The 12,199-nt window shown below is 30.5% G+C and overlaps 1 protein-coding gene and 1 long non-coding RNA gene across 2 annotated transcripts; one reads left to right on the forward strand and one right to left on the reverse strand.

The window, feature by feature from the left end:
* Positions 1–360: 360 nt before the first annotated feature.
* On the forward strand, positions 361–11,269 carry LOC101259372 (uncharacterized). Its single transcript, XR_003248195.2, has 3 exons — positions 361–628; positions 720–892; positions 10,954–11,269. It is a non-coding gene; the product is annotated as an uncharacterized lncRNA (long non-coding RNA).
* LOC101243828 (F-box/kelch-repeat protein At3g06240-like) lies at positions 3,774–10,922 on the reverse strand. Its single transcript, XM_069288957.1, has one exon. It carries the CDS (start codon positions 7,902–7,904, stop codon positions 6,798–6,800), a length of 1,107 nt encoding a protein of 368 aa, XP_069145058.1. The 5' UTR covers positions 7,905–10,922; the 3' UTR covers positions 3,774–6,797.
* Positions 11,270–12,199: the final 930 nt, after the last annotated feature.

Below are 12,199 nucleotides of genomic sequence, written 5' to 3' on the forward strand. Positions count from 1 at the left end.
GTATACACACTCATTTGTTTCTTTTGTTTGTATTTTTAGTTTATATATATGTAAATATAACAAGTTCAAGCGAACAAATCACAATGTATTCAGTAAATTTTTACATGTTAATAAAATTAGATTGAACGAATAGATACACAAAATATAGAGAGAAGAAATACCATCTAAAATAATATCTATGAGTTGTAATAAGTCAAACTATTGTTATGTTTGATAAGTAGGCCTCAAATTATTGTTGTTTATGAATTGTGGGCTTAGTTTGGGCACAATTAGGGGTGTCAATATGGTCCAAAATTGATGGCCCATCTTATACTAAACCCTAACCCTAGTTGTTTCCCCCCATCTTATATAAAACTCTAACTCTAGAAACAAGCAGCCGCAATACACTTTCTATGAAATCACTTCTAAGGTTCAAATGCGTTTGCAAATCAGGTTAAAACGTTTTTGTAAATTAGGGTGTTCTTTAATTGAAGATGACATATTCATCGATCTTCATCGATATCTATGAAAAAGTGATACAAATATACAAAAATTATTGGTGCCTTTGTTTTGCAAGAAGGATGATCCTTACAACTACTCCTCCGTAGACGCTCTACTTCAACATGATTCTGTTGTTTCTCTTGTTGAGGTAATTCCTTGAATCAATTAGTAACTTTATGTGAATCACTTCTAAGGTTAATGCATTTGCAAATCAGGGTTCAAATGTTTTTGTAAATCAGGATGTTCTTTAATTAAAGATGGCAAATTCCTCGATCTTCGTCGAGATCTATGCAAAAGTGATATAAATAGACAAAAATTGCTGGTGTCTTCGTTTTGCAAGAAGGATGATTCTTACTACTACTCCTCCGTAGACGCTCTACTTCAACATGATTCTGTTGCTTCTCTTGTTGAGGTAATTCCTTGAATCAACTATGATCAATTTAGTAGGGTATGTATTATTTCTCGCAATGGCATAATACTTTTCATATAAAGATTTTCCGCCGCTCACTAAATTATGTGGTTAATGAGATTTGTAAATTGTTTGTTCGTATTTGGAGAAGAATCAACAAAATAGCTAATAGCATAAAATCAGATTCAAGTAAAGTATAAAGGAATTTTTCCTTTATGATGAAGTTATTTTATGGAGTCCAACTACTGGAGAATCAAAAAAAAAAAGAAATCCTTAGTCTAATTTTTTTTCTAATCCTTAGACATTATTATTTCCGGGTAGAATTAAATTTGGGGATAATCCACAACTGTATATTGTAGGAGAAAATCTTTGTTTGACTCGATTTTATATTTTGAAGTTTGGTATATGGAAAAGAATGCATCATGGAGTAAGATTATGGTTGAATTAATAAACTATACAAATTATTATGAACTTTGTTGGATCCAAAAATGGAGACTTGGTGTTGTTGAGATATGGAAATGAATTTATGGTTTACAAATTAATAAACCATCTGATTTGGAAACAATACTTCTTGAATAGTATGAAATCATTTTCTCTCTGGCTTTTTTTTTATTCGAAAGAACCAATAAAACTTATTTTATTGAAATGATTGATTCCTGGTAGAGCTATCAAAAAGGATTGGCCCAGCCTAGCGGGCCCAAACCTCGCATGTCAAGAAATTTGAAGGGCTAGGGCTGGCCGGCCCTTCATTTGTAAGGACCTAAAAATGTTTAACCTAACCCAACCCAGAAGGGCCAAAAGGTTGGGGCGGACTAGCCGTTCATTTTTTCTTTTCAAATTTATAATTCTATAAAATTAAGAAAATGTGAAGATTTTCAAATCAAATATGATGAATAATGTTGTTTCAATAACACAAGCAAAAAATTTAGTGTAATTAGCATGTATCTTGCATACCAAATATTCTAGCGAGATAAGAGAATGACAAGTAAGATGGGAGGGAAGCGAGAGTGAGAGATTTGTGTATGTATCCTAGACACATGAGAATCTACTCGGATAGAGTGTATTTAGAACAAATTAACTTAATTTTGAGTCCATATATATTGAGATACATGTATCTGAATGTACTAAAATTTGTTTGTGTGCATTGAAGTAACTAGATTATATATTATTGGTATTAGTGTAAGTTACCCTTAAATAAAAGAATTTGGCTGATGTGTTGATCCCGACCCGACCTTAATCAAGCCTCAAGGACCAAGGACTTATATAGGTCGAACTTATAAGCCCTAATTTTAAATGAGCTTCAATAATTCTATTTCAACCCTACCCCAATAACGGGTTGGGTCGGGTCGGACCCAACCTATTTGACAGCTCTAATTCCTGATATCGGAGGCTCAAGAAGAGAGGCAACAAAATCATATTGAAGTGTAGCGTTTATATAGTAGCAATAGTCGTTCCTGTGTCAAATAGACTACCATTTATAAAAAATTTATGACGATTTACATTACGTCTAAGACATATCGTAGTGATGCTTGATGAATTAAAGATTTTCATAAAAATTAATGAGAATCGTGATTTTGCAAACGTGAATTGTAAAAGCGATTAGACTGGAAGTCTTAGAAGTATATTGATGGTGATATCATTAGGCATTTTAAAGATCTTTGGATTTAGTAATTGCTTGGTTTTGGATAGTGTTCGAGTTTGAGTTTTTCTTATGCTATAAGAGGGAGTATTTAAGCTCTTCTCTGTCAACATATTTATTTCTTCACAAAGGTAATCTTGTCATTTAATGTGTTTCACGAGGATAAAGATCATCATTTCACGAGCATATGATTGCAAGTAGAAAGTTCTTTTGTATAAAGATTTGTTTTCTCAGTAGTTACGGTCAAAGTTGTGATTTTCTAAACTGACAAAAAGGGGAAAGCACATGTTTATGCAAAGATTTTTCTACTTGCAACCATAAGTTCAAGAAATGATGATCACTATTCTCGTAAAGCACATGAAATGTCAAGAGCCCTCGTGAAGAAAATATGTTGACAAAGAATAGCTTAGATACTCCGTTTATGGAATAAGAAAAGCTCAAACTCAAAACACTACCCACAGTCAATCAATTGCTCAATCCAAAGAAAGATCTTCAAAATGCCTAATGATATCATCATTAACATTCTTCTAAGACTTGTAGTCGAATCGCTTTTACGATTCAAATGCGTTTGCAAATTATGACGCTAATTAATTGAAGATTCCTAATTCATCAAGCATCACCGTGATATGTTTAAAAGTGATGTGAATCGTCATAAAATCTTAAATAATTAATTTTGAAGTCATAAATATTAAAATCAACAGTCATATTAATTTATTTTGAATCGTGCAAGACTCGTGAGAGTCAAGTGTTTACGATAAGAAATAAAAATAAAAAGCACATTCATAAAATAAAAATACAAAATTTTTAATTAATATTTTATATATATACAACTTTAAAATAATAGCTATGAATTGTAATCAAATAAATTGTATTTAATAATAGATAACGCCTCAAACTATTATTATTTCTAAAACTATAAGCTAATTTTGGGCATAACTAGAGGTATCAAATATGATCCAAAAATAGATGGTCCGCCCAAAAATGGAGGCCCACACTCATACTTTATCATATGAGAGATTAATAGTAGTTTATCCTTAATTTTTTTCGAGTAAATTTTAGGTTTAGCAGACATAAAAATTAGATTTGTATGCTATAATTATAGTTTGTATTATTACGCTCTATAGCAATTTTTTTGTTTGCTATGGCTATTAATCTGTATATTTTGGTATACATATGTATTTGATCTATTTGTATATTCGGTATACAAATGGGTCTTCTATTTGTATATTTTGGTATATAAACGGGTTTTGCATTTGTATATATCAGTCTATTTATATATAGTATACAAATGGGTCCTGCATTTGTATATTTCGATATTCAAATGGGACCTGCATTTGTATATTTTGATAAATAAATGAGTCCTGTATTTATATATTTCGGTAGACAAATGGGTTGGCAAAAACTATGAAGTGTTTGCTGCAAATTACGAATAAAAAACTATGGATATCACATTTAATTTGAATTAATAGTTTTATTATTTCGTACAATTTTCTTTCCTTTTTTTTTCAATTGTTAAATTGAAATATGTGTATTGCATTAATTATGGTTTACAATTCAATAAATGGGAAAAGAGAGAAATCATATACTTTTAAAGCAAAATTACCATTTGTTCCTTGTAAGTTTATAATAACAAAAATCCCTCAAATGATACAATAATATAAGCGCTCATACATTAATATGATGCGCGGAGATACATTAATTGTTAAGTAAGATAACTTACATTTTATACATGATACACTATATACATTTTATACACGATACATTAATTTGATGCGCGAGATACATTAATTTGATGCGCGAGATACATTAATTTGATGCGCCAATACATTAATTTGATGTGTGAAAATAAGAGATTTTAAAAATTTATAAAACTAATAGGAGATAATGGTAATAAGAGAACTTAAAGGTGAGATTTCTGTCATTTATCCTTCAATACACCATAAATTTGAAGAAGTTAAAGTTAGTGGGCTTGTACCTTACTACACTTTATTCTCTCTTCATTAAATTGTGCTTCATCCTTAACCAATAATCTCGAGTAATAAAATTGATTCAACCTTAATCATAATATTGGGTTCGAGATCTGGGATTCGATTACACGATTTGAAGTTAGGAAAAAGGCAAATGATCTTGGAGTTTATGTTTCTTCTCTAACTGATAATTTAATTTGCTTTTAGTTATCTTTCATTGATTTTTCTCCAGTTGTTTCCTTGTGTTGTAGTAAGATTATTTTTAGGAAAAAATATCAAAACACATAATTTATTTTATCACATTCATTAAAAAAATTTATTCTCTCTTCTATTCTCGAATACATCACTCTTGACATTACACATCGAGGCATGTGTATTTGTATCAACAAAAGTAATTTGTCGGGACGCAATGTATTGGAAAGTTGAGGAATGTGTTTGTAATACCCTAAAAAATATTTGAGCTAAGGCTCAAACTATCCTTCGTTGTGAGTAGGATTCTACCAATGAATCTAAAAAATTTTAAGTGTTAAGGTCACTAGATGTAGCACCTTGAATTCAAAAAAGAACTAAAGAGAATTCATTCAAGTTATTTGTAAGTTCTTTACATTTTGGGTCAACTTCAAATAACCATAATTTTCGATACAAGATAGTTAGATAACCCATAAGATATCAAATGAAACTCAAACAATGAAAATTGTTTATTAAAACATACCTCAACAATTGATTATTATTCAATTTTTCTTGTTAACTTAATGTTCAGGTATGAAACTCAAACAATTAATAGTTGAAATGTAATTTAATAAATGATATGAAACTTAAGAAAATTAGATAATTCTTATATGGCGACTCACATTAAAAAAAGGGGAAAAAATTATATATAGTACCTTAATATAATACTACTAATTTCTTGACACGTGCATTGCACATGCAATATACGTATATGTCTGAATTTATATAATATACAATTTTATAAATAATACACTAGAAAGGATTTTCTCAATTTGTGCTACTCTATAATATATTTATTTTTTAATCAAAAGTTTGATCAAATACGTTTACTTTTAAAAAATAAGCACTTCTTATAAGAAAATAATGATATCATTTGTAACCTCTTAATTTAGTAATTGTAATTCGAGTTGATATAGAATTTCTTAATTTTAATCAATTTTAAATACTATTATAAAAAGTAAAGATTTAATAGAAACTCTAATTAATTTTGACATCTTAAATAATTGTTTTCAAAGTCATAAATATTAGAATTAACTGGCATGTTAATTCTATTTTGGACCGTACAAGACTCGTGACTATCAAGTGTTTTCTGTAAGAATTAAAAATAAAAAGCACAGTCATAAAATAAAAATACAAAATCCTTCATTAAATTTTTTTGTATATATATTAACTTCAAAATAATATCTATAAATCGTAATAAAGTAAACTGTGTTTGATACTAAGGCTTCGAACTATTATTATTTCTAAAACTTTGATCTAAATTTGGGCATAACTAGAGGTATCAAATATTCACAAATGTATAAAAATAAAAAGATTAAAAGTAGTGTTTGTAATAAATGTTAAACATATGAAAAAATAAATAATCCACACAAATAAAATATGAAGAAACATGATTTTATTAATAAAGATTGTGAGTACAAATCTGTTCCTCCTTGATTCTCATCTACAAAGATTTATCCATGATTTGAGGGCGTTAGTGCCGTATTTCTCGAACTATGATGATTTAGATTTAACCTCTATATGACTTTTATGGAATATTTCGAGATCTTGATCTCTTTATGAAATTTTTGAGATGCATTTTATTTGGTACCCTTTATATAGGCGTGAACTGGGATTTAGGCTTGAGTAGCCTCCAAGAATTCTAGTTTGAATTGAACACACCTTGTAAAGTTCCAGTTCGAATCGAACACATCTTGTAAAGTCCCACAAAATTTCAATGTCTACATGTTATTTTCAATCCTTTAATATTTTTTTTTCAATTGTCAATTTATAATTTGTATATAAAATTCACTTCTTTATCAAGCAAACTCAAAATCGAAGCATCTACAACATCAAATTAGGCCGTGAAATACAATAACTTTGAGCAATCTAATATGAGAAAATTGAAAAATATATCTTTATATATCTGCATCAAGGTTTTCATAATAAATTTAGAGAAACATCAACGAAAAAAGAAAATTAAAATATTACAAGATGATTTGATCATGTCAAACACAAAAGATAAAAGTACATTGAAATGATTACTAAACAAAAGTTAACTAGACCCTAAGGTTACATTCATTTTCTTGAAATCTTAAATCCGTCTCTGTTTAGGAGAAAACAAACTTTCTACATATGGTACAATACAATTGAAGAAAAGGGAAGACTGAAGCCCAGGAACTTCAACTATTTCGATTTGCTCTCCATCTGAATTATAGATCTCGAAATCACCCTTATGCTTCAGAAGCATTATGTATCCATCAATCTTCATCAAACACACCGGACTCAAGCAACGTCCACAATGCATCGATGGAATCGTCAAGATCTTACTCCATATGTTGTTCATTGATCCATCTTTTATCATATGCCAAACTTCAAAATCTCGACTAGTTAGATTGTGCATCCTAGTCAAACAAAGATTTTCTCCTAAAACATACAAAATAGGATCTTGGAACCTTTGAATTTGATCCGGAAACAAAACATACTCAAACTGTTCATTTTCCAAGCTAAAACTTAATATAGTAGATCGATCAATATTTCTAGATAAATCCGCCATCTCTATCATATAAACGATACCATCGATGGTAACAATGCCCCCTTCGAAGCAAAAGTTGTTAGGAGAAAACATGCCAATTAATTTCCAAGCGTTACTTTTGGTGGAAAATAATTCGATTTCAAAATGTGCATGTGAGTTATATTTTCCCCCTACCCTAAATATTTTATAATCATCGATAGATGAAACATAGCCAAAACCATAAACAGCAGGAAATTGTCTTCTCTCTGACTTTTTCTTTTTAGGAATAGGGCTAGGAATTTTTCTCGATTCTCCGGTGGCCGGGTTCCATAAAATGATTAAATCATAAGGAAAAACTATAAGAATTATTCCATTACTGGAATAACTAATGAAACTTACTCTACTTAAGGTATTGATTCCGGGTACCGGAGTCTCGAGAAGAGAGACAACAGAATCATGTTGAAGTGGAGCATCTACAGAGTAGAAATAGTTGTCCATATTGTCAGATACACCTCCTGTTATAAAGATTTTATGACGATTCACATTACTTTTAGACAGAGCATAGTGATGCTCGATGAAATTGGGATCCTCAATTGAAGTGCGCCATGATTTACAGACACATTTGAATCGTATAAGTGATTTGACAGGAAGTCTTAGAAGTATATCAAGGATGATGTCATCATGCATTATTATTTTTTTTTAATTTGGATTGAGAAACTAATAGGTTCTGGGTAGTGTTTTTCTTTGTGATTTTGTTATTCCACAAGAGGGGTATTTAAGCTTCTCTTAGTTATAGTCAGTTCACATGCTTCTGGTTGAATGTAGAAGAATCTGTTGTCTAAACACGTGTATCCTAATGTCTGACTGTAACCGTCGCGTTATTTTGTGTTCTTTTGCCAAATTTCTTGTTATGTTCGCCCTTTTCCCATTGCTATCAGTAAAGCAATAGCCAATTTGTCTGATAGTAATTTCACATGTTTCTGGTTGCATGTAGAAGGTTCCTCTATCTAAACACGTGTATACTGATGTTTGACTGTAACCGTCGCGTTATTTTGTGTTCTTTTGCCAAATTTCTTGTTATGTTCGCCCTTTCCCATTGCTATCAGTGAAGCAATAGCCAATTTGTCTGATAGTAATTTCACATGTTTCTGGTTGCATGTAGAAGGTTCCTCTATCTAAACACGTGTATCCTATTTTTGCCAGCTAGAAAATTATTATTTTACTGTAACGATCGCGTTATTTTGTGTTCTTTTGCCAAATTTCTTGCTATTAGTAAAAGCAATAGCCAATTTTTCTGATAGTCATTTTACATGCTTCTGGTTGCATGTCAAAGGTTCCTCTATCTAATCACGTGTATCCTACTTTTGCCAGCTAGAAAAAATATCATTTGATTGTAATCATCGCGTTATTTTGTGATCTTTTGCAAAATTTGTTATGTTTGCCCTTTCCCATTGCTAATAGTAAACCAATAGCCAATTTGTTTGATAGTCATTTCACATGCTTCTGGTTGCATGTAGAAGGTTCCTCTATCTAAACACGTGTATCCTACTTTTGCCAGCTAGAAAATCATCATTTGACTGTAACCGTCGCGTCATTTAGTGTTCTTTTGCCAAATTTCTTGTTGTGTTCGCCCTTTCTCCTATTGCAATTAGCGAAGGAATAGCCAATTTATCTAAACTTTTATGAGATCAAAAATATTATTATTATTATTATTCCTTTTAAAAAGGTGTTTGTTTTTAAAAATAAAGATCTTTGATCAAACTTTTGAGAAAAAAATAAATATTTTGAAACTAGCACAAATTGATTTTCAAAAGCTAAGAGATAAAATTTTATTAAAAATACCTTTGAAAATAATTACACCGCAACACCCCGAAAATTTCTAAGATAAGGCCGAATCATTCTTTAATTGCATGTAGAATTGGATCGAGTGATCCTTAAGTTACTCATACATGAAGAGTTCATTTCTTTGATATTCGAATGGATTTGGATATGAATTAAGGTCAGAAAACCCCCCTAGCACAAAGTTAAGTTGGAATCATCACTTCGGATTATGTTTTGACAATCGATTCTGCTTAGGTCAACTTCAAATGATCATATCTCCTATCACATGATGAATTAGGTGGTCTATGACCTATCAAATTAAAGGTTTTTTGAGTTTCCTTTCCAACGCCACCAAGTTTGCCTCATTTCATGTGTGGAGTAAAAAGTTATGACTGTTTCACCAAAAAATGTCAAACAAGAGTTTTCTGAGTCTGTGAAAGATGATCCCAACCGATGACTGTAGCTTAAACGACGACCAATCTTGTAAGGCCGTCGGTAGAGTACTGGGGTCAACTCTTGCGACCCAAATCCTACGGACCTACCAATGGGCCGTAGGTGGACCTACATGCTGTCATTAGACCCATAAATGAACTTTTGAGCCTGAAAAACTCAACATAGATCCACGGATGATATCTACGGTCCGTGGGTCAAACTACAACATGTAAATGGACACATAAAAAGGTTTTTTCACTAGTTTTCAGAAGAATAGTTTAGTTTTTTCCTGACTTTTCTAAGCTTAACCCACTACCTTTTTTCACCTAATTAAGGTCTAAACAGTGTTATAATACTATTTTACGTTTTTTAACACTTTAAAAACTTAGAGCACGGATTCAAGAGGAGAAAAGGTAGGATTTTCTACTATTTTTCAAATTTCATCAATTTCGCCAAGAACTTTGTTCTTCACATGTATGTAGGATATTACAGTGATGGAATGTGTTCGTCCTCACACCCTACATATACATCTATCAGTAAATAATAATCTAGGGTTACATCCTTAGTTTTGTTAATTCTTGAGATGAGTTTGTTGTTGAATTCCAAGTTGTTATTCCTGATTTTCGAGTTGCTATATATTATCGAGTTGCTATATATTATGTATTGAGATTTTTGAGTTAATTATTCATACCTGATTTTCACCATGAACAGTAGTATTATTTGAAGTATTAACTAATTTATTGATGAGAATCTTTTTAACCGAATAAAGAGACGTTTTCTAGGAAAGTTAAAAGAGACATTTTGACTAAAGCTCAAGGGAATTATTGGCTCCAAAATTTATCAGTTTTACGTTGACAAAAGAGAAACATTGATTTCTCGACGAGTAATGAGTTCAATGTTGATTCAGAGCAGTCGTCTCTTTTAAGAGGATAGTCGAACAATTATCTCAAACCAGAGAAAGAATAATGTTTTTATTCATTGAGCAAAGGTAAATATTATCGGGAGTAGTATTGAGCATCGATGTAAGGGAGAGTTTAGACAACTCACAACCCCCATAATTCATGTCTTGTCAATATGGGTACAAGATAATGTTTTTTAGATGAATCCTTAGCGCCTTCGAGCATAGCTTAGTGAATCCACTTATTTGAGGTGTTCTATATTTCGACACGATATATGACAATTCTGAAAGCATGGACAAGACGTTATATCATTGCTTAGCTCACAATGATAGTTGTCGATAAGAGAATATCCCAATAGATTTAAAGTGTATATTCATATATCACTTATTATGTTAAAGCTTATAAAATGAAAAAGTATTTTCCTAAATTTTTGATGATTTCACTTCCTTATTTATTTACATTCAGTCGATTATATGTCTACACATATTGTAGTCCTTTCATTCAATTGTTCGCTATTCAACTATATTACATACTCGTACACTCAATTTACTTATGTCATTCGACTTGAATCTTTTATGATGTAGATACAAATGTTCAGATCATCAACCGTTTCGTTGAGACCATTTTGCGCTTCAGATAGCGTTGGTAAACCTCCTTGCTTTCCGGAGGATTACACAATTTACTTTTATGTTAATTGTTGAATTGTCGTGGGTCTTATCCCGAATTCTATCCTAGTATTAGAGGCTCATAGTATAAAAAGATTAATTCAAAGTAAACTAATTTATAAAGATATCAATTTCATTTTTTTTTACATTAAAGGCATTAATGTGTTCGGCTTTTAATTTAATTGTATTACATTGATTGCTACATGAAGCAAAAAATAAACATTATGTTCTACATAACTCCAAATTACAACTACTTACACATCATAATTATATAATTTAAATTAAATAATATTATTAATATGAGTTATAGTGTAGTAGTGAGTTCCTAGGCCTTAATCAGAGGTTTCGAATATGAGTCCTCGATATAAAAAAAATCTTATTACGAGTGTCATCCCAAATCTTAATGTGATAGTTATATTAGTGTTTACGTTTTAACTTAACTCTTCATACTTCTTAATCACTTACTTAAAGTATATTAAAATAATTTTCCTAATTTTCCTCTTTTGTAAATGACTTAATTTTGGACTTTGAATTCTTTGTTCTCTCTCTCTTTTTTCCCTTTTCCTTTAATTACTTTATCCAATTTTGCCTATAGTTTTTCTCACTAAGTACTTTAAAAGAAAACTATTGTAAGCAGTTTTTAAATATTTGCTCAAACACTAATTATTACTCACAAAATATTTTCAAAATAAACTGATTTCAAAGAATTGTTAAATAGTCTATAAAATGACTTTCTTTTGAGGTATAGATAATAATTTAGTTACATTATTACAACATGAAACACAAAAAATAAAAATTAAATTCTATATTAGCTTTCATTATAATTACCAAACCAGACACCTTATAAGTATATAAATTATGTTTAATTAGAATTATATCAAGTAGTGTAATTTGAGATGATGCTAAGTGCTTACCTTTTAACTTTTACTCCTCATACTTCTTAATCACTTATTAAAAATATATTAAAATAATTATTTTTAATTTTCCTTATTTTTTAAAGGGAAAATTGTATATAATAACAAACTAATAACCTAAATTAAATGAAATAGCTAGGGTTTGATTTAATTGTGCTCCATAGCAAACGTTGGCAAAAATTTGTCAGGCGTCTCTCTCCCAAAAGTCTCGCTCGCCACTCTCTCATTCTCGCCTCTCTCGCTTTATACAC

The sequence above is a fragment of the Solanum lycopersicum genome, chromosome 9 (genome assembly GCF_036512215.1).
Source record: "Solanum lycopersicum chromosome 9, SLM_r2.1".
Classification (NCBI taxonomy): Eukaryota; Viridiplantae; Streptophyta; class Magnoliopsida; order Solanales; family Solanaceae; genus Solanum; species Solanum lycopersicum.

Bases quoted from the DNA above. Each gene is read 5' to 3' on its own strand.
- LOC101243828 (XM_069288957.1), bottom strand. From the start codon at position 7,904: ATGCATGATGACATCATCCTTGATATACTTCTAAGACTTCCTGTCAAA.